The sequence below is a fragment of the Megalobrama amblycephala genome, linkage group LG9 (genome assembly GCF_018812025.1).
Source record: "Megalobrama amblycephala isolate DHTTF-2021 linkage group LG9, ASM1881202v1, whole genome shotgun sequence".
In the NCBI taxonomy this organism is placed as follows: Eukaryota; Metazoa; Chordata; class Actinopteri; order Cypriniformes; family Xenocyprididae; genus Megalobrama; species Megalobrama amblycephala.
Genome location: NC_063052.1, coordinates 5,071,252 through 5,098,043, shown reverse-complemented (window position 1 = coordinate 5,098,043; position 26,792 = coordinate 5,071,252). Strand labels below are relative to the sequence as shown.

The 26,792-nt window shown below is 36.8% G+C and overlaps 3 protein-coding genes across 5 annotated transcripts in view; 1 reads left to right on the top strand and 2 right to left on the bottom strand.

Annotated features, from left to right (window-relative positions):
* Positions 1 to 831, top strand: part of kiaa1522 (KIAA1522 ortholog) — a 73,920-nt gene extending 73,089 nt beyond the window's left edge. For all 3 annotated transcript variants that reach the window (XM_048201299.1, XM_048201298.1, XM_048201297.1), the window contains one exon: positions 45 to 831. In XM_048201299.1, coding sequence (XP_048057256.1) covers positions 45 to 67 — 23 coding nt within the window. In that variant the 3' untranslated portion in view covers positions 68 to 831. The remainder of the gene's footprint in view (positions 1 to 44) is intronic.
* Positions 832 to 2,330: 1,499 nt separating this feature from the next.
* Positions 2,331 to 9,189, bottom strand: yars1 (tyrosyl-tRNA synthetase 1). Its single transcript, XM_048201295.1, has 14 exons — positions 9,106 to 9,189; positions 8,740 to 8,810; positions 7,290 to 7,436; positions 7,016 to 7,191; positions 6,713 to 6,842; positions 6,034 to 6,114; positions 5,549 to 5,641; positions 4,323 to 4,458; positions 4,167 to 4,252; positions 3,942 to 4,077; positions 3,684 to 3,784; positions 3,408 to 3,601; positions 3,158 to 3,299; positions 2,331 to 3,066 (listed from the first exon to the last, which is right to left on the bottom strand). Exons 2-14 carry the CDS (start codon positions 8,794 to 8,796, stop codon positions 2,956 to 2,958), a joined length of 1,590 nt encoding a protein of 529 aa, XP_048057252.1. The 5' UTR covers positions 8,797 to 8,810; positions 9,106 to 9,189; the 3' UTR covers positions 2,331 to 2,955.
* A 684-nt stretch (positions 9,190 to 9,873) lies between these two features.
* Positions 9,874 to 26,485, bottom strand: mfsd2ab (major facilitator superfamily domain containing 2ab). The gene is made up of 14 exons (XM_048201296.1): positions 26,175 to 26,485; positions 24,057 to 24,182; positions 22,736 to 22,860; positions 19,243 to 19,366; positions 19,068 to 19,146; positions 18,820 to 18,989; positions 18,643 to 18,733; positions 17,091 to 17,209; positions 16,890 to 16,973; positions 15,756 to 15,839; positions 15,525 to 15,637; positions 12,221 to 12,364; positions 11,715 to 11,891; positions 9,874 to 11,506 (listed from the first exon to the last, which is right to left on the bottom strand). Exons 1-14 carry the CDS (start codon positions 26,259 to 26,261, stop codon positions 11,455 to 11,457), a joined length of 1,575 nt encoding a protein of 524 aa, XP_048057253.1. The 5' UTR covers positions 26,262 to 26,485; the 3' UTR covers positions 9,874 to 11,454.
* Between the last annotated feature and the right edge of the window lie 307 nt (positions 26,486 to 26,792).

Sequence of the window (26,792 nt, the reverse complement as noted above, 5' to 3'; positions counted from 1 at the left end):
ATGGAACCATGTAAATGATCATTATAATTACATTTCTTTTTCAGGAAGTACAGACACTGCATGTTGAAGAGTCATGGTGTATGAGATGAGTTTTGATTGGACTGTTTAGTTACAGTATGGCAAAGACAAGAGGACAAAGCAAGTGATAAAAGCCCAAGTGAGATTGTGATCAAGGATCCATGGATACCGCAACTGTCTTAAAAGCCTTAGCCTGATAATGGCCTTCAAATGTATGCAAAAAGCTTTTTCCCCAATCTGTTTTATAAAATAGCTTTATTAAAACTTTCAAGTATTTTTCTAAATGAGTTTCTGTGCTCTGGAAAAAGATACTTACAGTTTATTTTGGACTCATTAAAGCTAATGACTGCAAGACTGAACTGACATCTAGTGGTCACTAGTGGTAGTAATCACTGCTTGGCGCAAAAAGGTCAACTCCTGTGTTATAATTTTCTGACATATCCAAATATGTTCAAGCACAGAGATTGATTGCTAGCTTTTAATAAAGAAGCTGATTCTACTAACAATTTTTGAACGTTTTAGTGCTACTGCAATCAGCTTTCAGCAAATATGTACAGAACTGTCTGTTACCTTTATGAATTCTGAAGTATGCTGACCTTTTACTTTTCATTAGATTAAAGCACTTTGTAAGCTAAATGCTGCATTTCTGTTGGAACCAGCAAACTAGTAAGAGTATTGACTGATGGTCCCTCTAAAATTGATGTAAAAATATATATACATGTACTTTAGTGGCTATTTACTTCCAAGGGGGTGAATAGAATTACTACACTGTTTTAAAAAATAAATATGCATTAAATGATATTTATAGATTTACCCCGTTTTGACTGTTTTTAAATTCCTTGACATACAAATATAACATTGTATCAGCACCCTTTGGGCGTCCCAAGTTTGAAACTCATGGACTTTTCACTTATGGTTAGAGTCGGACTTGTAACCAGAAGGTCACGGGTTCGAGTGTCAGTACCGAAAGGAAATGTAGGTGGGGGGAGTGAATGAACAGCGCTTTCTTCCACTCTCATTACCCACAACTCAGGTGCCCTTGAGCAGCCCCAGTCGCTCCCCAGGCGCCACAGCAAAAATGGCTGCCCACTGCTCCAGGTGTGTGTTAAATACTTACTGCTGTGTGTGCGCACACTTGGATGGGTGAAATGCAGAGCACAAATTCCGAGAATGGGACACCATACCTGGGTACACATCATGTCACTTTCACCATTATATACAGCCTTTGTCCCCCATACCACCATAGATGTAATGTTGGTCTGATTAAAGGGATTGTTAACCCAGAAATGAAAATTTGATGTTTATCTGCTTACCCCCAGGGCATCTAAGATGTAGGTGACTTTGTTTCTTCAGTAGAACACAAATTATGATTTTTAACACCAACCGTTGCCGTCTGTCAGCCATATAATGCATGTCAATGGGAACTTCATCTATAAAAGAGCAAAAATAAACACGCACAGACAAATCCAAATTAAACCCTGCGGCTCATGCCGGCACATTGATGTCCTAAGACACGAAACGATTGGTTTGTGTGAGAAACCGAACAGTATTTATATCATTTTTTACCTCTAAAACACCACTACGTCCAACTGCCCTGCACATCCGGTTAGTGAGGTCAAAAACACGTTCTGATGACAGGAAGTGATATCTCGCGCTTTGCTTCAACGAGTGCGAGACATCACTTCCGTTGTCAGAGCGCGATCAGACCTCACTAACCGAGTGCTGAACGCAGTTGGACATAGTGGTGTTTTAGAGGTAAAAAATGATATAAATACTGTTTGGTTTCTCGCACAAACCAATCATTTCATGTCTTAGGACATCAATGTGCCATCACGAGCCGCAGGGTTTAATTTGGATTTGTCTGTGCATGTTTTTTTGACTCTTATAAATGGAATTCCCATTGACACGCATTATACAACTGACAGACGGCAACGGTTGGAGTTAAAAATCATCATTTGTGTTCTATTGAAGAAACAAAGTAACCTACATCTTGGATGCCCTGGGGGTAAGCAGATAAACATCAAATTTTCATTTTTGGGTGAACTATCCCTTTAATGTATGCTGTGTAACTATTCATTCATCAAACTAAATACAGTGTTTCACCAAACAGAAGACCTTTTCATGTTCTCTGGTAAAGCTGCTTTTCAGTACAGCAAAATAGACCAATGAGTTACAGAATAGTTCCTATAATCATTAATCAAGCATTAATTCTTATTTTCTTTTTCATTTCATTTTCAATAGATCATGACAAAAACTGCCAAGGTACCTTTGAAGACATTTCCATAATTATTTCCATCAAGACATAGAAAGAATAGTTCTGAATCATCTTTATTTCAATGAGTTTGGTTAACATCAGATGAGTTCTAAATGTTACATTGCATGAAATTTGAGGTGTTTCCTTGTGAACTAAGCTAAACTGATCCTAAAGTATTTACCTATAAAGGTTTTTCATGTCTGAACCGTTTCCATTGATGTTTAAATAGTTAAAAAATTGTCAGAATGGAGACTGATCATTGTAAACCGTGATCTATTTCCATAAATGGCACCACAGGAAGACCTGAGTTTGAGGACAACAGATGAACTCCTGCAAGATTCTTCATTTGTCATTTAAACAAATGAGCATGATATTATTTACTGCAGTACTTAATGCGTAAAACATCTTGGACAGCAATACATGCAATGTAAAGCACAGACGATACCCATATGTATTCTGCTGCAGTAATCATGTGCTATTATATCATTTACAGGTTGATATGGCTAAATGAGACAGTAGAAATTAAATAATGGCATTACAAGCCATTTGTTTTTCCATCAAAGTCAGTTAGCAGTTTTTGATGGCTATGATGAGTAACACCTGACACTGTGTAATTGTCATGAGAATATTGGGCTGTCATGGAAACTCAAGCTTTGAAGATTGAGAAAAATGGTGAAGACGGTCTAGCTAATATTTCCACCTTTCAGTGTTTTACAGGTAATCTGTCCTAGTTTGGTCATCAGATTTTGCTCTTTCCATTGTGCAACATACTCGCCTGAGATCTTCAGATCCACCTGAAGAGATCAGACAAACATACAACCAAGAATAAGACACAGTGATACCATAATAAGAGTGTTTGCGTACAAAAATATAAAACTCACATACCTGTAACTTCTCAAACACCTTTTTCTTTGGTTTCAATTCATCATCTGGTTTGCCTGATTCATAACCTTCAACAAAAACACGGTCTCCTGGTGCTGAACCTTCTGGTGGATCCAAAGGCTCCACTTTCCTGGGCTCTCCCTCACTGAAGGCCATCACATTTAGAAAGATCAAGACAAGATGACTTTTACTATAAGAACATTCTGACTAATTGAATGAAAGAGTTGAATTAAGGAGTATCAGTCCTACTAACATTGAAGCACAGAGCAGCATGGCTTGGGATTCAATCCCCCTCATCTTCTGGGGTTTTAGGTTGCATAGCAACACCACAAGACGGTCCTGAAGCTGCTCCTGGGAGATGTAGGCCACCAGTCCACTCACTACAGTCCGTGGCTGTTCCTCCCCCACATCAATCTTCTCTAAATATAGCGAGTCTGCATCTGGATGCTAAAAGGTAAAGAAAAAAAGGTTATTCAAACATCCTCTTATTGGAAAAATAAATCGTAAAATTATTGCTGGATGCCTCTACCTTTTCTACACTGATGACTTTGCCTACTCTGATGTCCAGTCTGGATGGGATGACCTCCTCCTCATCCGCGGTTTGTTTAGGGTTGCCCTTCGCTCCTCCTTCTGTGAAGCAATGACAATCAAACTGTGTGTAAATGTGCAAATTCTTCCGTTTCCTAAAACTCATTTTAGAACTTGCAGAAGCACTCATTTGTATTTTATTGTTAAATGGGATAAGGGTCATTTATTGTGTTTTTACACATTGTGTATTTTCACCCACTGTTTTTAGAGGGCTCTGGGTAAGCTGATGTTGTCAGTTTCCTCAACTCTGGGGTTTCAAACTTCTTCCTGATGGGGTCCAACAGCTTGTTAAGAGCTAACTCTACTGAAGCCTTCAGGTCACCAGGATGAATTTCCTGCAGGTACAAGCAGTGCAGGTGTCAACATATGATGAATTTATGTAAACGTGTCATTTGTACATTAAAGATAAGCATGGTTCAGATACCTCTGCAGCAAAGTCCTTCTCCACTTCCTCATAGTCAGTGTAGACTTTGTCGCCTCCCCACTTTGGATCTCTTTTAATCACAAACTCTGAAAAAAAGAACACATCATTAAGCACTTAACTAGATGTTTACATTTTCTAAAGTAAGCCTGAGCTTACCTGAATGCAGCGGGAAAAGCACATGCTTGACGAAGGACAGAACTCCATTATTCTCAACATTTCCAGGCTCACAGAAAGCCTTCTTTAGCTTCTTCTTCACCTCTTGGTTCTTATCCAGCAGGTCAATCTTTGATTCCTGGTGTCAGACATGAAAGTTTGAGAATGTTCAATCTTGGTGAATCAGTTTGACATACAAGAGCTTAAAGGTGCCGAAGAACATGTTTTCAAAAGATGTAATATAAGTCTTAAGTGTCCCCTGAATGTGTCTGTGAAGTTTCAGCTCAAAATACCCCATAGTTTGTTTTTTTTAACTGTCTATCATTATAAATGCGCGGATTCAGGGTACGCGGCCCCTTTAAATCTCGTGCTCCACGCCCCAAGAGCTCGCGCTTGCCTTAAACACCAGAAACAAAGTTCACACAGCAAATATAACCCTCAAAATGGATCTTTACAAAGTGTTCGTCATGCAACATGTCTAATCGCATAAGTATAGTATTTATTTGGATGTTTACATTTGATTCTGAATGAGTTTGATAGTATGCTCCGTGGCTAAAGCTAACTTTACACACTGTTGGAGAGATTTATAAAGAATGAAGTTGTGTTTATGAATTATACAGACTGCAAGTGTTTAAAAAATGAAAATAACGAGTCTTGTCTCCGAGAATACAGTAAGAAACGTTGGTAACTTTAACCACATTTAACAGTACATTAGCAACATGCTAACGAAACATTTAGAAAGACATTTCACAAATATCACTAAAAATATCATGATATCATGGATCATGTCAGTTATTATTGCTCCATCTGCCATTTTCGCTATTGTCCTTGCTTGCTTACCTAGTCTGATGATTCAGCTGTGCACAGATCCAGACGTTAATACTGGCTGACCTTGTGTACTGCATTGAACATGAGCTGGCATATGCAAATATTGGGGGTGTGTACATATTAATGACCCCAACCGTTACGTAACAGTCGGTGTTATGTTGAGATTCGCCTGTTCCTCGGAGGTCATTTAAACAAATGAGATTTATATAAGAAGGAGGAAACAATGGAGTTTGAGACTCACTGTATGTCATTTTCATGTACTGAACTCTTGTTATTCAACTACGCTGAGGTAAATTCAATTTTTGAATCTAGGGCACCTTTAAGCCATTATCCCATCCCATCAAATCAATAAGATTCTTTGATTATATGAATCTTCAAAGGTTAGGGTTATGGTACTGTACCTCCTCTGAAGAGCTCATTTTGCCCCCGGTCAGTCCAGGCACCATTGGGTTCATCATATGGATACGTTTGGTGTACCCAAGAGAGGGCAGGTACTGCAAGAGAGAAAAAAAAACAAAAAAACAACTAAATATACCCATCAACTATGCCCACACACATATTTATGGGGATCAGCATCAAAACAGTACAATAGCATGGTAGAAAAATAGCATGGTAGTTCAGCCTGTTATTCTGTCCACACTTGCCTGTCCCTTCCAACTCACACATAAACTATGCAAAAGTCTAGGAATAATAGATGCTTCACAAAAAAATTTGTTTTAAGACCATTATTTATATGTTTTGCTTTAGTGTGCCAGTAGAAATACCAAATTCCAAGTATTGTAAATATTGTAATAATACAGTGAGATTTCCTACCGGTACACTAAAGTAAAACCATAGTGTATAGGAAGTAATGTATAGGTGCACATTTTAAAATCATCAAATGTACCTTCTCTGCTAATGTGAATATTTTCCTCTGATCCACACCCCCGAACTGAGCATCTACTTTTAAGTACTCCTCATCCAGTGCCTGATGGAAATAATAAAAAACAAAACAATATCACAGTCTGGAATATGCCGCAAATTAGAATAATAAACAGAACACAAAAAGATCATCTACTCTTTATGAAATGTATGTTTAAATAGGAGAACAAAGTAGTCAAAAGTACATTTATGTGATCAAAAAAATGCAAAAATACTAATATTGTGAAGGATTATTACAATTTTTAAATAATTGTTTTCAATTTTAAATGTAATTTATTCATCTGATGGCAAAGCTGAGTTTTCAGCATGATTATTCCAGTCTTCAGTGTCACATGATCCTTCAGAAATCATTCTAATATGCTGATTTGCGGCTCAATAAATATTTCTTAGCATTATTAATGTTCAACAGTCGTGCTTCTTATTTTATTTTTTGTGGAAATACACTTTTTTTTTCTTGTGGAAACTCTGATGCATTTTTTTTTTCAGGATTCTTTGAAAAAATCAGCATTCTTTAAAAAAAAACCTATTTCAAATAATGTAAATGTCTTTGCTGTCACTTATGATAAATTCAATGTATCCTTTCTTAATAAAAATATAGAAAAAAAATCTTTTGAAAAACGTTTAGCAAAAGACGATCTGCATACCTGTAGTCCAGGATACAGCAGACCACTCAGAAGAGGATGCTCAACCTGTTTGACCACCTCAGCACCTGCTTTCTTTGCATCATGTTCAGTGACCATGGATGACAGTCGGTAAACATCCAGAGTGTATTCTCTATAATGGATCAACCATACAAAGACATTGTAATTTGCATTTGCTTTCTTTATATTCTTTCTTAATCTTTAAAAACCATTTACCAGTACAATGATTGGAATATATATAAAACCATGTTCTTGGTCAATTACCATCCAATGTTATACAGTATTTAAATAAAGAGGAGCGGTTACCTGCTGAGCTGAAAGTCTGTGCCTTTGACAAATTTGAGTTTGTCAAGGGGAACTCCAATGCTCTCCAACATGGCCTTAATGATCTGCTCATAATACTTCACCCTGAGCTCCAGCAGCTCCCAGGGAGCTTTCATGTTGTCCAGGTAGGCATGGAGATCAGCAAAGAGGATGGTCACCTATAGAACAGAAACACAAATAGGTATACACACCAATGATAAGTGCTTTTATGCTGACATCAGTAATTCAGAACCAATACAGAACGCCAAAGACAAACCTCGCAGCCCGCCTTAAGGAAGTCAGCGATCTTTGACATGGGGACAAAGTAAGCCACATGGGGTTTGCCTGTGGTTGCTGTTCCCCAGTAAACCTTCAATTCCCTCTCCTTCAGGATCTCCTTCAATCTCTCCTCACCAAGAACCTCCTGAGAAAACAACAGTGGCAGAAACAGTATGTTGAAATTGACAAAACAGATATGAAGGACTAAACCTGCAGAAAGAATGAATGATTGATTGATTGATTGATTGACTTTAAATGTAATCCAATATTTATTTTTGAATTACTTTTTATTTTCTGCAATTTTTTTAATAATTTTTTTTTTTTTATTTACTAATATTATATATATATATATATATATATATATATATATATATATATATATATATATATATATATATATATATATATATTCACACACACACAACCACCACTATTTTTAATGTTTTTGAACAAAGTCTCTTATGCTCATTAAGGCTGCATTTATTTCATAATAAAAACAGAAAAAAAAAAATATTATTGTGAAATATTATTACAATTTAAAATTATGGTTTTCTATTTTATTATACTTTAAAATATAATTTATTTCTGTGATCATTACTCCAGTCTTCAGTTATGACTTATAATCATTGTAATATGTTGATTTTCACATGATCCTTCAGAAATCATTGTAATATGCCGATTTATTATCAATGTTGGAAACAGTTGTGCCATTTAAAAGTTTGGGGTCAGCAATTTTTTTTTTCTTTCTTTCTTTTTTTTTTTTTTTTTGAAAGAAATTAATACTTTTATTCAGCACTGATGTGTTAAATTGATAAAAAGGTGATAGTAAAAAATTATATTGTTAGAAAAGATTTATATTTTGAATAAATGCTGTTCTTTTTTAACCTTTTATTCATCAATGAAACCTGAAAAAAGTATCACAGGTTATAAAAAAATATTAAGCAACACAACTGTTTTCAACATTGATAATAACTGAGTATCAAATCAGCATATTAGAATGATTTCTGAAGGATCATGTGACACTGAAGACTGGAGTAATGATGCTGAAAATTCAGCTTCGCGTCACAGAAATAAATTATATTTTAAAGTATAATAAAAATAAAAAAATGTCTGTATTTATTATTAAATAAATGCAGCCTTAATAAGTATAAGAGACTTTGTTCAAAAACATTAAAAATAGTAATGTTTCCAAACTTTTGACTGGTAGCGTGTAATATTATATATATATATATATATATATATATATATATATATATATATATATATATATATATGTATTACTTTTTGTTCTGTAGGTTTGGGACTCCATACGCATTTAAAAATAAAATTAGAAATATGCTAGGCTCCCTAAACATGTTACTGTTATTTAATTTAAATATGTTTTGAGCTGTTACATTAGGAATCTCAAACAACACAGAAGATTCCAGAAACGGCTCTACTATTTTTACCTGAAGGTTCCTGCTGATGAGCTGGAACTTCTCATCAGGACTCAGCTGCTCTCCCATGATATCTGCTGCTTCTGTACAAATTAAGTAACAGACATAGGTCAATAACGAAGATGAACTCTACTTGTGATTCTGGTGCCAGTCATATGTCAAAACATATGTCAAAACTGCCATAGCTTAAAAAAGGTGACGACCACTATGAATGAATCGCTGAGGATGAGCTCTCTAATATCCATTTCAAGGAATGATAGAAACACTATAAAGCAGACAATCAATCGGCATAAAATTTAATATTATCTTGTAATGTCAGTGAATAATATGAGCGACGACAAAAGCTATAAATATATTAAATTAAATTAACAATCTCACCAGTTATTGCTGAGAAACGTGTGTGCCGGTGACAGGCTCTTCCGGTTGAAACAAGATTTCATCACGTATTTCATAATAAAAGCCCTAACAGACATGTCAATGAATAAAAGTTAGCATCATCAAATTAAATACAAATATTTGGATATATATCTGTGAAATATAGTGGATGAATCTAACTAAATATGCATTTAATATTTATTATTAATATTATTTATTTTGTTTTAAATACCGCTTTGTAATGTGGTAGTGTTGCATCAGCTCTGAACAATCAATTGTCCAGCAATTCATCAACAGGAAGAGTAATCAACTGAAGAACACCGAACTGCGATCCATTGCAATAGCTGGTTATTTCCATCAGGGGGCGCTCCTACACTGAGCCGCATTATAAACGTTCATGACTTTCTTTTTTTTTTTTGGTCAATCTTTCCTTTTTGAATTAAAATATTTTTAGTATTACTCACCGGCACAGGTAACAGGTGACGCAATATCATGTCTTTCACAACCAATACTGACAATTTATAACGGAATAATGACACTTTGGTGGATCTGTGGTAGTATTAGAAACCAAACTAACTACTAATCGAACTTTGCGATTTAGAGGTTGCCGATTTCGCACGATTTGTCAAATAAATAGATACAATTGTCATTGTCACACTGAAAAATTACAGAAATCTCTCTTTATATCGCTATATATGTTTCCAAACTTTATTATAAAAGAGGGCTTATGTCAGGTGTAATCATGAAGAAAAAAAGCAGATGATTCTTCAATATTATTTAGTGTTTATTAACAAACAGTTTCAAATTTAAATAACTAGACACATGTACATTTATTCCATCCATCCAAAAAAAAAAAAAAAAATCTGTACAAACATCAGCATATTTATTATATACAATAACTGTAATTTTTGATACCAGAATATGGAAATCGCAACATTTAGCCACAAACTGGTGTTAATGAGAACAAGAAAGGTTACAGATGCATCAATACAAAATTGACAGTTGTTAGAAAATTGTTGCATATCATCATATGTACATATTTATAACATACAGCACTTTACAACACTTTAAATGTTATTTACAAGCAATTCCATTTTCCCCAGAGAGAAAATGAAAAGTCATGGTCTATGTACATGTATCACATCACATGGTGTGGAAACACTTGGCATTCAAATAACTGACAAAAGTTACAGGCAGAGAACTGACATTAATTATTACTATACAGCAAGGGTACTTCTAAGACGACTACTATATGGACAAACAAAAGAACACTGACACAAAGTAAACAGACCAGAAATCAGATTAACACCTAAACAAACAGCAATATCACCTGTAAAACACATTGATTGGCTTTTCCATAGGAATTAACTGCATATTAGATATAATTCAGCAGTGAAAACTATTCTAATTGCCCTTATTATACTGACTGAGGCCCTTAAACAAGTTAGATTAAGGAAGAGGGGAGAAACATACATAAATCAACATATGATTTAAAACAAAAGTAATAAATACTTAAATAATCTTTAATCTCACACCAGAAGCAATTGATAATGCATTTTAACCCCATTGCTAGTTCACTGCCTCAGTTGTCAGCAGATCTGAAGCATCGAGGATCAAATCTGTAAGTTTATCCCTCAGCGCATCCCTCTAAAAGAGCTCTGTATGCCCCAAAAGAGCGGAAACGGATAAAAAGGGAACATAATAGAAGGGGTGCGCGAAGAACAGTAATACAAGAAACAAACAATAACCCTTTGTGCGCAAAACTAAGGTTTGATGTAATCAAACCCCTTAGGTCTCATGGTTTCAAGTTTGCTTATTCAGTTAGATGCACAAAAAGTATTATAAATATTAAATTACGTACAAACATTACTTGCGTAGTGTACAGTTTCACAGATATTCATCCCAAAATGTACTTTTCAATCATGATTGAAATGCATTTTTGGTTTTAGCACCTAAAAACCTTTCTAAATGTTTCAAGTTTCTTCTTACGGTAGACATGTCCCACCTCAGATCTTTTTTTTTTAGTGCAGTTTTAGATTTGTGCTTATCAAAAGCTCGCTGTTTTTGGACACTGCTTTGAGATCCTATGCCAGGGAGCAGCACAAATACTGGTAACACACAAGCCCGCCCTCCCTTCGGTTTTGTGCAACTCAGAGAAACATTTCTAGCGTCCATTAGCACTTGCACCTGGAAATGGCAAGGCACTTTGAACTTGAGCTGGCAAAGGCTACGTTTAAAGTTGATCCGCTGTTGTGTAGGCGTGATATTGGTGGAAGTTTTCAGCCAGAAGGCAGCATGGTTGGTTCAAAGTTTTGGCTCTGTTGGTCCGATTGCAAATGGCACACTGTCCTGTTAAACCGCATTGTTCTCAGTGGAGTCTGCTTCTGAGTCGATCTCATTTTCTCTGAAAAAGTCACACAGGACAATGTTAGGTAAAATCAATGGGTCACAGCCAAAAATATTGTAAAGAAGCACAAGAATGCCATTTAATCAGCTTTAGAGTTTTACAAGTACCAAGTTAATTTAAAGATTTCAAGAATGTTGAGCTGGCTTAGCTTCTTCAAGCAAGACATGTGACTGGAAGACTGGTAAAAATCAATAGGTGGTTTTACCGTTGTTCATTAAGAAGTTTGCGGTTGCCTTGTCTCTTTTCCTCGTCGATGGGATAGGAGATGAATATTAGCAGCCCGATAATGATCAAAACTATCGGAGCAGCGGACACCAGGATCTTCAGGGTTAAATCGACCTCGGCGGGTTGCGTGCAACCTCTCGTCACGTAGCCGGCAAAACTGATTCAAAAGAGCAAGAAATGAGAGATTAGCATGCTATTAATGTTCATTCAGATAAATCCAACCTCATGACTGATCACTGAATCTCACATGAAACACTGTCCTATACGGTCACAGTCTCCAAAGCTAAAAGACCCATAAGAGAGGCACTAATCGCATTATATCTGAAGAAGGTTAGGAGGCCAGACTGATTCTCATACAGTAAAAGTAAAACAAAAAGCCAGGCTTATTGGATCGTGCAGACTCTAATCCAACTTTGCAAGCTTACAGAAGATGGTTTCAAATAGGATTTCGTGTACAAGACCGTGGATGCGTTTGTGGAAACGTACTCAAGACTAAGAGTTGAGACCCCCAAGGAGACTCCAGATGCAAACTTGGTGAAGAACACATAGAAGGAGTAGAAGATGGCTTCATGGCCCTGGGATTCTGGATTTTGGACTTTAAAGTCATCCACAACGTCAGGAAGCATGGACCTGAACACATAGGAAAACAAACATGAATACTGTACATAAAATTTGGAAGCATACACATACACTTTGTGTATTTTATATGGGTGTGACCAGGGATGGGCAGTATTTATGATACATGTATTTCAAATACGCATTTCAAATACAAAATATTATTTTGTAATTTGTATTTGACAGGGTTGATGAAAATGGCTTTGCATTTTGTATCAAAATACTTAAGTGTTTTGTATTTTTGTAGTTTTAAAATACTTTGTAAGAAGTCTACATGATGACATCATAAAAATGCAACCTCTGATTGGTGCCTGCTCAGACTTTTGCCCAGACTTATTCAGAACAGATGTTAAGTTTTGGTGTTCGTTTCGTAGCCTAGGCTAAATCGTTTACCAATTTACATAATGTTCTTGAAAACTATTATACCGAGCAGCAGCCCCCTATATTTCTGATTAATAATCAATTGATTTATTAGTTATAAACTAGTTGCTATGAATACAGGAACCATCAGTTGTCTTCTTATGATTGACTTGTTTGTCATTGAGTCAGTGTTGCTGATGCGAAGTAGGCCCTTCATTACCAAACACCAAGTAACTAAATTAGGATACAATTATAAGTCATTCGCAAACTGTTAAAAATTAAACTGTTGGTTACTTTAAAACTAACCTTCATCTGGGAGATCACAGGGATATGTGAATATTTGATCTGTTAAAGCCACAATATGTAAATTTTTGCCGCTAGAGGTTGCTTATTCGGTCACTTATTCAGTCGCTTATCCTTGATTTTGTGGAATAATGGGATTTTTTTGTTTTCACATCTACAGTCAGTGGAAAAGAATCAGGATAGGACTCGGGCAGAAATCATGTTCATGGATGAGATTATTAACGTTACTGTAGTATGAAGCAGAGCAGGGCGAGTGTTGTTGGAGCTGAACAAGACCGCTGGAGCGATTGCTAATGAGACGAGCGCGACACATGCCTTGAGAGCAGCGGAACTTTTATTATGCCCCAGTCGCCGCTTCTGCTTTTTTTTGGTCGAGCGTATGTGGGCTAATCCAGCGCTGTTTATCATATTAGATACATTTGTGTTTTGAAAGTTGTTATAATGCTACTCTGTGCATTCGATTGGCAGCTGCTATGAGACACTTGTCGCACACTGCAGTAAGCTAGATCGATATTAGTCATGGTAAAACATGATACTCACGGTAAATCAAGAAAACGAGATTTAAACAAGAAGCTATATAACATGATTAGTTTTCAGTCGATGAATAAATCCAAACAGTTCCTCATCTGTCTAATAAAACATATGTTTTATTAGACAGATGAGGAATATAATGCGTCTTTGGTGTTTCCATGGTTTCTACAAAATAAAACCGGAAATCAAGGGTAACGCGGGTATGATGTCATTGATAGGCAACACACGGGCACGGCCCGTGTCCTGGTTAAAACTGCATATTTCTCTGGATTTAAACATTCTTGGAAACATTTGGGATAATCTAAGTACACAAGTCAACAAAATATATAACATCGTTCTAGTGGTTTTTGGATATTTTAATCCAAAATTCCTACTGTACATATTGTGCCTTTAACTGGTTGCATATGTCAGATTTATTGCATGACTCTGGCAGAGAAAAGCTGGTGCTATCAAACATTGTTTACTTAATCAGCTGAGTCAGTGTAATGGTGAAGGGATAGATCAAATGGGCCAATTGATGGAAGGTTGGCGAAGAATTTTAATGCTCCCTTGTAAAAGTATTTTTTAGTATTTTTAAAATACAAAAATACAGTATTTTATTTTGATACATAGTGTGGCTGCTGTATTTTGTAGTTTATTTTGATACACTTAAAATTAAGGTATTTGGTATTTTATTTTAAAATACATTTTTATGTATTTTTGCCCAACCCTGGGTGTGACTCGATATTAAAATGTGATGAGATTTCTCGTTGAGGCGAAAATCGCCATGACAGAGGCGTAAGGCATAGAACATGCCACCGCTAAGTTTACATTACGGTGCCCACCGCAGCACCACCTCCACTGTCGTTTCGCCTTTTTTTATAGAAATAAAAACAGTTGGATAACAGTTGCTTCAATTGTAAACGTCTGCTCTGCTCATCCAGCAAAAGCTGCAGGAATCACAGTTACGCGACCAGAGTAAGACGAGATGACTGACAAGACCATGGCGGAGAATTCACAACAGAGCCTAATCGTCTGATAAATGTCTTATCTTGTAGAAAACGCACTCAGCACCACCGCTCCCTATTCACAGAGCATGTGCGATCACAAATTCGAAAGCAAAAGTAAAACGCGCAAATTAGACCACATACATTATCGAACCTCCTAAAATCAAACCTATCTTAGGGTGTACTCACACTAGACACTCTGAACTTTGCCCGAGCGCACTTGACCCCCGATGCTCCGTTCCGTGCCCGGACACGGTTCATTTAGATGTCCCTGGCATGCGTGGAAGAGGTGGGCCAGAGCACGGATCAGTTGGGCTCGATCGCGGTTCGCATGCAGTGTGAGCGCTAATTGACTACACACCCCAGCCTAAGGGTGTACTCACACTAGGCACGTTTGCTCTGTGCTCAAGCACGGTTCAAAGCAACCGTGCCTAGTGGGATTACACCCTTAGGCTGGGATGTGTAGTTGTAACCACCTCTTTGCCCTGGTCTCGGTTTGCACTTTGAATATTAAGAGTGTACTTTGAGTGTACTATGGTTGCACTTAATAAGACTAAGGGAGAAAAAAAAAAACAAACAAACAAAAAAAAAAAAAACCTTAAAAGGGGTTCAATTACGAGATCACACAGCCTCAATTAGAAGTTCTGGAAGCTCAATTCATGTACAGTAAGGTCTGAAGAGACTCATGTGAAATCATACAAGAGAGAAGCCAGTCAGTGTTTCAGAGTTTGTGGCAAAACCTTTTACAGTGCTTGTTAATTGTTATCTTGCAATGCATATGATAATTCATACTGTCAAATGACATTCATTACAATATGATTAGTTAAAACATTTCTAAATGCACCTCCAGCCATTTTCCAATCATGAATTTTGTCATTGAGGATTTCTTAAAAATCTCATCTTGTTCTCATGAACCCAATCTCGTGTCTCATCTTGTCTTGTGAGCCAAGTGTCACGTCACACCCCTAGTATTTTATAATCGTGAGGGTACTCACCAGGGCAGGAGGAAGGCCGCTGCAACGCTGACTCCAGCAGCAAAAGATGCAATGTACGTCACGATAAGATTGCTTGGCACCAAGACTACAGAGATCAGGAAAGGCACCACAGACTGCAAAGAGAATTTAAACAGTCAGTAACTGGAATCAAAAAGTATTCATTAGATGACAGACGCTGTAGTTCAGTAAGTTTAATTAACTAAAGGTTTGTGTGCCACTCCCAATACTTACTGTAGTCCCAATATACACAGCAGTCTTCTTGCCAAATTTCGTGAGGAACCATTGCCAAAATGGGATAGCAAGTGTGGCGGAGAGCTAAAATAGAGGAAATGGAAATAGAATTGGCTTAATGAGTGTGCTGGATGAAAAAAGAAGGGAAAATCTCTTGAAAATTTAGTTTAAAACACATCAAGTTCTATTCAAGTTACTTTTATACGGTTTTAAATAACTTTTCCAATGGAATTTTAATACATGCAAGTGTACACTTAATATTTATTTTCAAAATAGTTATGTATTTTTCAAGGTAAAAAGTATGACAAAAACCATCAAAAAAAAAAAAAAAAAAAAGCCATTAACTGCAACATTTCACAACCTGAACTAATTTGTTATAAATGGACAAATTAAGTGATATTTTAAGAGACTTATTGACTGACAAAATCATCACATTCTGTGGGAGTCCTCTCCATGATATTTGTAACTACAGTTAATGCACTGCACTTCGAGACAGATAACGTGCATAAAGCTTTAGCTGAGATTTTGTATCTGACAAAGTAGATATCTTTGTATTCATGCAGGTTCCCAAGAATGCTTGCTGACAAGAAAGCTTTCAGATAACAACACTGGAATGTGGTCTTGTATGTCATATTTAGGACAATGCCTGAAAATGTTCTATTCATGCTTCGTTCTATTCATACTGAACATGAATTCTTGAATGAATATGGGTTTTGAACCCTCCAATCAAGGACAATAGCCCAAGAACAAGACATTCTTGTTCTCTATAACTTGATGAACATCTTTTTCTTCCTCAAACAATAATTTGGTCTCCAATACTCCTGATAGTGACTACTTTTCTATGATATTGAGGGTAAAATCGCAAGTTGTGAGTTGGTTAAGGGGCAATAATGAAAATACTAGCCTGTTCAGATAGACAGTCCAAATAGATCCTGTATAACGTAAATAGCAAATGCATTATATAACAGACCCATAATAATAATAATTTCCTTTTGTACACTTGTCAGTCAAAATTTAACTTTTAATCACCCCACAATGACACCTCTATCTTTACAGACAATATAGAGTCTTTATAGTCTTCAAAAAGCACATTCAAAACACATTTTAAAAGACTGTGCCCTTTATAATGCTTACCATAATGACGAGCAGGATGTTTTGGAAGTCGTTTCTAAAGCCCAGGGTGTAGCTACAGAACAGTGCAAAGTTTCCCTCTAGAAACTGCAAAAAATATGTATAGACAACATTAGCAAAACCTAACAAATAAAGAGTTTGCCAAATGCAACAGTGGCTGCTTATGACCACGGCTCAACCTAAATCATTTGCACAAGGACTCACCATAAAGGCCAGAGAGGTAAAGAGGAAGCCCATGACCAGCTTGGCATATGGACCGTGGCCCATTACCATACGAATGCCCTGGAAAAATGACATGGGCTCAGTCCTAACCCTGCAGGTCTCTGTCAAAAAGAAGAGAGAGGCAAGGTGAGATGATGGAAAGTGGCACTAAATCAAACAAAGGGCAGTTAATGCTGCTGCAACAAATGAACAAGACTAAGCTTGCTATAAATTAACTTTTCCCAACCAATTTTCAGGTGTTAGCCTACTAAAGAGAATTGGAGTAAACAATCTGTAAATGCTGATCAGCTGCCAAAATAAGCTGCCCATGAAAAGAATTTTGTTTAATCGCTTGTACTCTTTCATGATCATCAGGCGTGATAAGTCAGGACTGTGCATGTCTTTCCTCACAACAGTCTCACTACAGTACATAGTGCTTCTTGTTAAGGCTCAATATTTTGGTTCAAAATAAACTACTCTGGAGAACACCAATAATGACCTTCTTTTACCATGCGCCACATTTAGACACCTCTCTGTGCTGTGAAAGCTAATCACCCTGCTAAGCTTATTCACTGGCATTTCCCTGGGACCAGCTGAGCTCTGCTTGTGGGCCAAATACTGACTCAAAGTAACCCGAGCAGTGTAGAAAAGCCCAGGGAACATCTGCAATCAAGCACATGAGACTGCTTGGTGAGCACGGTTCACACATTTCCTTTTGAAACAGGAAGTTTGAACCAGATATATTGAAAGGTGCATTCCCCCATTTAAAAAACCCAAAAACAGCCAATAGGCTTTACAGTTGTTACATAGCCATGACGTTGGCTGGTTTGTTTGTGTGTTTTTTTGTTTTGTTTTTTGTTTGTTTTTTAATCGCTTTCCTGCATTAATGGTTTGCATAAAGTTAAAATGTATATATCTATACAAAAAGTTAATTTTGTCAACATTTAGCATATTAGAAGATCTCATAACTAAAGTAAGACTTATTTTTATTTTATGGGGTCTTTAAAAAAGAATCTACAATACCATTCAAAAGTTTGGGGTCAGTAAGATGCATTATTCAGCAAGGATGCATTAATTTGATTAAAAGTGACAGTAATGTCTTTTACACTGTTAAAATGTTTTTTGTTTTTTTTTAATTTTCTATTCATCAAAGAATCCTGGAGAAGGGTAATCTATCAGATAATTGATAATAATTATCATTGATAATTTTGAGAAACGCTTCTTGAGTAGCAAATCAGCATAATTTAGAATGATTTATGAAGGATCATGTGACACTGAAGACTGGAGTAATGGCAGCTGAAAATTCAACTTTGCACCACAGGAATAAATTACATTTTAAAATATTCTAAAATAGAAAACAGTTATTTTAATTTGTAAAAATATTATTTCACAATATTACTGTTGTAATGTATTTTTGACCAAATAAATGCAGCCTAGCCATTAGAGACTCATTTAAAAAAAAAAAAAAAAAAAAAAAAAAAAAGTTTAATTACATCAAAAGCAGAAAACTTCATTTCTGGAACTGTCGGATCTTTACAGTTGTACCAGCACTTACCTTTTCGTTCTTTCACACCAAGGAACAAGACCACGGCGCAGATGACATAAATGGAGCAGATGACACCAGACGCAATCATATAAGCATTTCTCTGTGGGAACCATAAGAGACCAGGCATTTAATACCAATATAACAAGAATTTTAATAGTCACCCCCCCCCCAAAAAAAAATCCTTACCAGGTGCTGAAGTGAAACATGAGGCTCAGTGATGTTGACCTCAGGAGTCACCTGTAGATCTGTGGAGTTCAGGTCTTCTCCAGAGCTGATACAGGGAGCATTAGCCATTCCCACTATCTGACCTTGAACAGCAGTGCCAATGAGTGTGCCCAAAACCTCAACAGTCATTCCTGTGATAATAGATTAGTGGTTAGTTGTGCAAATGGGAAACAGATGACATAGCTAGCTGTAGATGCTTTAAAACTCACGGTAGGCTGTGGCCGAATCCCTCTCTTTTTGTTCTGTGCTGATAAACATGGTAAGAGCAGAGTACGGTACATGGAAGCACTGTTTTTTGGGAAACACAAGATGCCAAAAGGTCAAAGAAAATTTACGCAAAACCTTACCGACTACAACTTATGGTCGGATATAATGGTTACTCACCGTCTGTAATGTTTGGAAGGAGCAGTAGAAGATAAGGTACCAGAAAACTTTGCCTTGCTCAACAGACGGCACATACCAGATGAGAAAATAGCATAGCACAGCAAATGGGGTAGAGAGAATGATCCTGTATGGAAAATATATGACATTAGTAAAAAGGTACAAAAGGTAACTTATTAAAAAAAAAGAAAAAAAATTGAAAAAAACTACAAGGTTGAGATTCTGGTTCCACATGAGTTTTGGAATTCACATAGCTGAAGTACATTAAGTGAGGTGTTGCGTCACTTGTCAAGCACCATATTTCCGTTCCCTCTTTTCTATGACTAAGAGCTATGATGTTTTCACAAGCTGCTGAACATGAAGAGATGAAAGAATTGATTGGATAACTTCCTGTCTTTGTTCATCCAACAGGATGCTTAGGTGGAAATACAGGGTCTGTTCTTACAGTATCTGTCAATTCTGTACAAGGAAATACCATTTAAGCATCATAGAATTGAATGGTGCCACACTTTGTTTTCCGGGTAGAGTGAGTCAACATGCCGAGTAGTAAAACCCAACATTATTTCCAAACAAACATTTATGGAAAAAGCGGCGCCTCACTTGGCAGTTTTTATTGAGTAGACCTTCACAGAATCGGAGCCCACAGAATTGCATTGATTTACGCAGAATGTGAATGTTTGTATTCAGTTGGTACGTTCCGCCCCCTCTCCACCCCCTTGCTGTATGTTTATTAAATATTTTGGCTAATTCTATAATGCCTTCAGATACCAGTTAGACTGCAGTACTCAAAAGTGTAATACTAAAGCCATTCTACAGATTTTTACCCGGCGTTCTGCATGGAACCTGTTCGGGTTTCGTTTCGAGTTTAGCAAGGCACTGTGGTGAATTTTGATACTTGAGATATGCTACTTCCTTGAATGCACAAATACCTTCAGAAAGATGTAAATATCACAAATATGCATTTCAAATGTTTTCAGTGATACTATAGTCATCATGCATGTTCAAAAACAAGCATCTTAGCCTCTTTTAAGAGCAAAATATGGTTAAATGGTAAATTATAATTATCAAAGGTAACATTATAAAAAGTTCACCCTGCAAACATTCATATTAGACTTTGGCTGCACTAGACAAATATTTGTCAACATAACCCTAATATGCCAAAAGGGTGGACTGAGTTTGTTGGTTTGAAAGTTATAAGAGCGCATTGACGGTAATATCTTGGGAACTAAAAGAAACAAAACTCAAACATCATTTGCCATCATTAATGACCGACAGTCATTTTGACTTTATATTTTATCCTACTATAATACTACAGTATAATACTATTATTCAATATCTCTTCAGTCTATTAAAACATATTTATGAAAATACACTGCATATATTTTAAATTTCTCACAAGTATCTTTTATAAATTTGTATTTAATTAAAATATTAAATCAGAAAGCAAGAAAAAGACTTGACTGAACAAATGTTCAAGTGCACACATGTAGCAAAAAGGTGCAGCTAGTTAGCAGTTTAAAATAGTAACAAATCTCACTGTACCAGCAAGGCTGGCATTTGAACTAAAATAACCCCACAGCGCTCTGTATGCCGCCTTTAGTCTTTCAGGCAGTGCTGGTCTGCCTTCCTTCATTCTGATTGGATGACAGAGGTGGTGTGTTGAGGGTTGGACCACTCATGAGCCGCAATCTGAAAACATCTCCCAGCCCCCAAGGCATGCAGCACGAAAAAGGAATTTCTTCCGCCTGAGCCCGGAACACGAGACAAATGTCTCTTTATTCATGCTATTTGCTGAACTACACCTGATAATTTTGTAATTCTGTGGTTTATCAGAGACTTTTATGCATTCAAATATTGACATTTTCTTAACAGTATTCCAACTCATGTCATTTCATTTACCAATGAAAATATGACTAACCCTTGTAATGAATTCCCAGCCAGGATTATGATAGCTTAACTCACATGCTTGTGACTATTAATAATGCGTGTGATCAAGCATTGCGAAAATTCAATTATACAGGCTTGTGGTCCATATGATTCTCCACGGGGGTACTTAGGGGAAAAAAAAAAGTCTCCTCTCTCACACATATCCCCCTAACTATACCAACAAACCTGTCTCATAGCACAGATCTGGGCATCACTAGGGATGTTCTAATGACACCATCCCGAGAGGATACTACCATCTTGCTCAGATTCAATGTCACTGAACTGAGCTCATTAAAGCAGAACTTTCTCACCAGCTACCTACCAGATTCCTTAACATGCCCTGTGTCCAGTTAGAATGGAGACGCACATTCCTCAGCCCAACCCCCTGTTCCTAGCACTTCCTCAAAGTGGTTTTCCAGTTACTCATACAACGAGTGACCTCCTAATTCTAAAGGGGTTGAAGAAGCGTGGCGACTGCAAAACTTCAAACTGTCCATCATATGAAAAAATAAGACTGAGTAAAGTGAAATTCTGTACAGTCTTAGACAGTGTTAGACTTATTTCCTTTTAAACACCTTGGGAAAATGGTTTTAAATTGATGATTTGCTTCATTGGTTGATTAAAACCCCTTTTCCTCTATGTGTAAACCCAACTAGACTTTCACAAACCCCAAAAGCCTTCAATGTTTAGAGAACCACACAAGCAGACACCTCAATAAGCATCAGTGTCATTACAGATAATGTTACCAAATTACCAACATTCAGGACGTCTAAATACTGTGATTTTGTTTTTGCTAGAAGTTATATTAAACTAAGGAAATTACAAGAAATGCACACTTAACTACACTAAAATGAGTAACAGGGTTGAGTTAAATTTTAGCCTAAATTATGCTGTCATTCAGTAGTTAGTTTGGGACCAAATGTTGGTTTCTTAAACATTTGCCTCCATATTTAATAAAATTCTGTAACACTAGTTAAGAAAGAAAAGCATTTAACTAATTTTGTGTTGTTGAATGGCAAATGTTTCTTGTCAGGACACTGATAAAGTGGTTTAGTCATGCATGTGATGTAAAATCAAATCAGATTGGTTGGCTGAAAATGCAAATTGGCCAAAGGAAATGCTACTGTGGTGATCCAAACCCACGCCCATCACGCCCCTAAAGTCCCCACGAGAGCTCAGGGGGCTTTCCTTAGCCCATAAGCGTCCTCTCACTTAGAAACATCACCAGACACACTTGGCTCTCTCACTTTTAAACTACACCTCCTGATATTTCACAACAACAGAGAAATGGGTCAGAAGACAAAGCAAATGACAAACCAGAGAGATTCATTTGAGACGTATTTTAAACGCAACAAAAGAGGCCACTGAGTTATTGGACGGTAGAATTGTGAAACTCAAGAAGGGCAGAAAGTTACTACAGTCAACATGCTCCTTAAACAAGTTTCTGTTCTTGTTCATTCTTGCTCAGTGCATCACATATTTTAACATCAAGGTAAGATTTCACACATACGTGCACAGTAAAGCATTGGAGAAATCCAATTTAACTAAACTAAGGTGGAGAAAGACATACCAGGGCATCATTCGTCCAAATCTGGTCCAGGGACTCCGGCTGACCAGAAAACCCACAGTAGGGTCCGTGATAGCATCCCATGCTCGACCCACAAACAAGATGATGGAGGCATAAAATGGGTCCAACTATCAAGAAAGAGAAAGATCAACATGTCATTACCTTAAAACACACATCACTGGTTGAGATTTTTCCACAAACGTATTCGATATTAGAAAGGACTAAATGATAACTTAAAATAAACAGGTGAAATAACATGAAAGATTAATAAAAAATAAATAAATAAATAAAACAACATAAGACTTCGATCTTGGGAATCGATCTTGGAAAAGATCCAAAAGATCTCCAAAAGATATGCACCACTATATATCAGCTGAGGATATAAACTTCTCACAATAAATCTACAAGCTCTTTAGAGAGCTAGGCAGCGTGTGAACCATAACAACTTTTTACAAAGTTCAAGAGGAGCACATGGGGCCTGTCCAATGACCTTGAGATACATGAGATCATAAACCACATGACAAGCAAATGGAATAATAGCTTCACTTCCAGTACAACACAGTTCTAAAACTGCTGGAAGACTCTGAAATGTTGAAAAGATTAACTGCTTCATGCTGACATTGTCCATTGTAAGAATAACTGTTAATTATGGGATTAAACACATTACCAGAACTCACACTGGGAACTTGTCTATTGTAGTCCGTAGTTACATGATAAACACTGAAGGCTATTAGAACAATCCTATTCAGACTCTTTAATCTGGCCAATCAGCCTGCCAAGACTACAGTAGCCCCCAAAAGTTAATGGCATGAACGACCTTTGCAAAACCATTCATTTTCCAGTACAATTCCCCTTTTGTGACTGTACTTGGCATCTCGGACTATGTGACCAGGGGTTGAAAAGAAACCCAATGCCCCCTGAGGATCACAATCAGATTCTACATTCTACAAGTCAATCTGATCTTCTGTTATGAGGGCCTTTCCACACATACAAGGTACAAAATAGCACGTTATCTTAAAAACAAAATGTTCAGTAGCTCATCTTCAGAAAATGTCAGTTTAAGGAGGTCAACTAAATACCATATACCCTAGTTTTCCATTTAGTTTTTTTGATGAATGCAGTGAAATAAACCAGTTATATTCATGCTAACTTTATGTTAGATAATGGTTTGTTAAAAGTAAATAAAAGGTTTTAAGAAAAAGAAAGTAATGGGACAAAAACAAAAAGACATGAAAGTGATAAGTACAGACAATTTAATTTTCACAGTTTGATAAATCAGTTGATCGATATTAAGTAAAAATCAATCACACAGAGCTCTACTCACCAAAGCAACGTCCAGCAGGTAGATCTGAAGGAAGAAGCCGATTGCACATCCTGTTATCTGATATGGTGCTCCTCCAACGGCATAACACAACTTGTTGCACACCGACAGCCGGCCCTTTGATTCACGCTATTTATAAAAAGAAGAAGAAACAAGATGTTCATAAATGAAAAACTACAAATAGTTCAAAACATATTAGGGATGCAGAATTAAGTTCATAGTACAGAGTCTCTCAATTGGGATTTAAACTAACCCAATTGTGGTGTAAATAGGCTCACTATGGCCAGACACGCTTGTAATTTGGCTTAAGTTGTTGAATGGCTAGGGTTTCCACTCTGAGACAAGCGCCGATTTTAATTATGCTAATACTATGCATTTCTGCTTGACTTGCTGTTTGGTCCTAATCCAAACATAACCTCATTTCACATACAAACATGTATATTTGGGTCAAGATATGAGCTCTCAAGTAAGAAATCCCTCTAAACACATCAGATGAGATAGGCAGCGTTCTGCGATTAACATCAGCACGTCAACACACGGCAGATCAGCATTTTTCAAAAGTCTCAGAGATAGTCATTGGGGTCAATTATTAAGTAATTTATCAAGTAATGTGAGGGTGTGATTTTCAGTCAGTTTTGGTGACAAATACATTAGTAAGTAACAGCTGAGTGTCTGTCATATGCATCCTCCAAAATTAAACCATTAAAGTTGCAATGTGCGGACCATAAGTCACATAGTGTTCCCATAAAACCTTTAACTCATGTTAAAGGACACTGGTACAATCTTAACACACCAACGTCAGTGAAGACACTGGATTACAGTCCTATGGATGACAGTGCTATAGTAGAAACAGAGAACAATTATTTGCAGAAGATACTACTTCACTAAGGACTGTTAATAGAGGATTTGTTGGCTTGTTATGTGAGAGGGGCTTTCATTAATTCTGGACCACATGCGGTCTTCGTTTGTGATGCCAAGACACAGTTTTGGGGTAAATAAAGTTGCTAAAAGGTCAAGGAAGTGTAGAAACACACTCAGTGGTGTTGTAATGACACTAAACAGTGTAATATTGCCGTTGAACAGGACATTCCTCAAGACACCAATCATTCATTTCAAGGAACTGTGATGCCACCCTCTAAAAAGTCATGTTTCCCTTCATCTTTGCAACGATCAGGATAAGCTATAAAGCTATATCACTATGGCGCTTTAACCATATGCACAACATAAGGACAGAGAGATCATCTAAGAGCTACCAGAAAGCCTTTTTGGTATGCAGCAACTATATGACTAATTTAGCTTATCTGCATTAGCAATAAAAGCATATCCTGATTTACAGCAGTAAAGTCATATCACATAATACCAACCTCATAAACTCAAATGACTGTTTAAAATTAAGTTTGCATGGATTATTCATTCTGATGATGTGGCATGTGTGCATGTGTAATTTAGACTTGGATTCATATGGGGTCAGTTAATTATGACTTTGTATTACACATTCAAATGTTTACACCTTGTTGATTGGTAGACTTATTGCTATATTTAAAATTTTCAGTAAGGAATAATTGCCGAAAGATGACAGAATTATTGAAAATAAATGCAAACCTCAAAGTAGTAGTGTTGGCATGAAGCTAGGTGGTGGTGTGCATTAATTTTCAATCATTCAAAAAGCATTGAAAGCTCGAGATGCGTTCATGCACTTTTTGGACAAGAAATTGAGTTTTCTAAATTTTTTATTTCTATTATTGGCAGTCTTTGGTTTTAAAATTATTTAAAGGCACATTTTAATCTATTCTCACAGACAGCAGCGGTGAATTCAGCCAGCGACTCCCATTCAAACTCGGACACCGGTCTACTATGTAAACGAGCGATGAAATGTGATAAAATTACAACTCTAGTGGTATAACCAACAAACAGTAAGAGAATTCATGTGAAAATCGTTGATTTTGAACGTTTCGCGAGCAATGCTGACGGGGCGTGCGCGCTCAATTTAACCTGACGAAAATGACACGTATATCAGCACGAGCCACTCCTACATGGCTGTTCAACGGAGAAATGTGAACTATATGGGCTGTTAATTAACTTATAACTGAATGAAAGCATTAATAATTTTCAGTTTCTTACCTTTGCTGCCAATTTGATTCCATCTGGGCTGGGTTTTTGTAGAAGACTTGCATTGGAGTACTGCTCTGCGCCCTCTCCTCTTGCCATCTCGTTCTTGAAGATTTACGTTTAAAATCGTTTACAGCTTTCCTATGAACCCAGTTACTGAATGATACTGACAAAGGAAGAAAACAAAAATATACCAGCTTGATTTTAAAAAACAAAACAAAACACCAATCCTGTTCGCGTAAGCAGTTTTCTTTGGAATCAACCTGTGTTTCTACAGATCCTTGTATCAGCCGGGTGTAATAGTAATTGAGGAGATACTCCACCCCCTTTCAAACAGTCATTCATCTAGTACAAACCCCTCCTCTTTCGACCTCGTATGATTTTTCAGGGTAGGGAACATGACGTCAACACGCTGACGCATGAACATACGTTCTGATGAAAATCATTTTGAAACAAGAATAAGAGATGCAGGGACATAGTACCACTAGCCAACATTATGTTTGAGACAAAAGTTTTGTACTTTATATTTGTACTCTTTTTTGACATAAGGAAGTCATCAGTCATCAAAGGCTGTGCTTATTGGTGGTTTCTATTCAGCAATGCATTCAGAGTAAATGCGTGTCATTGGGT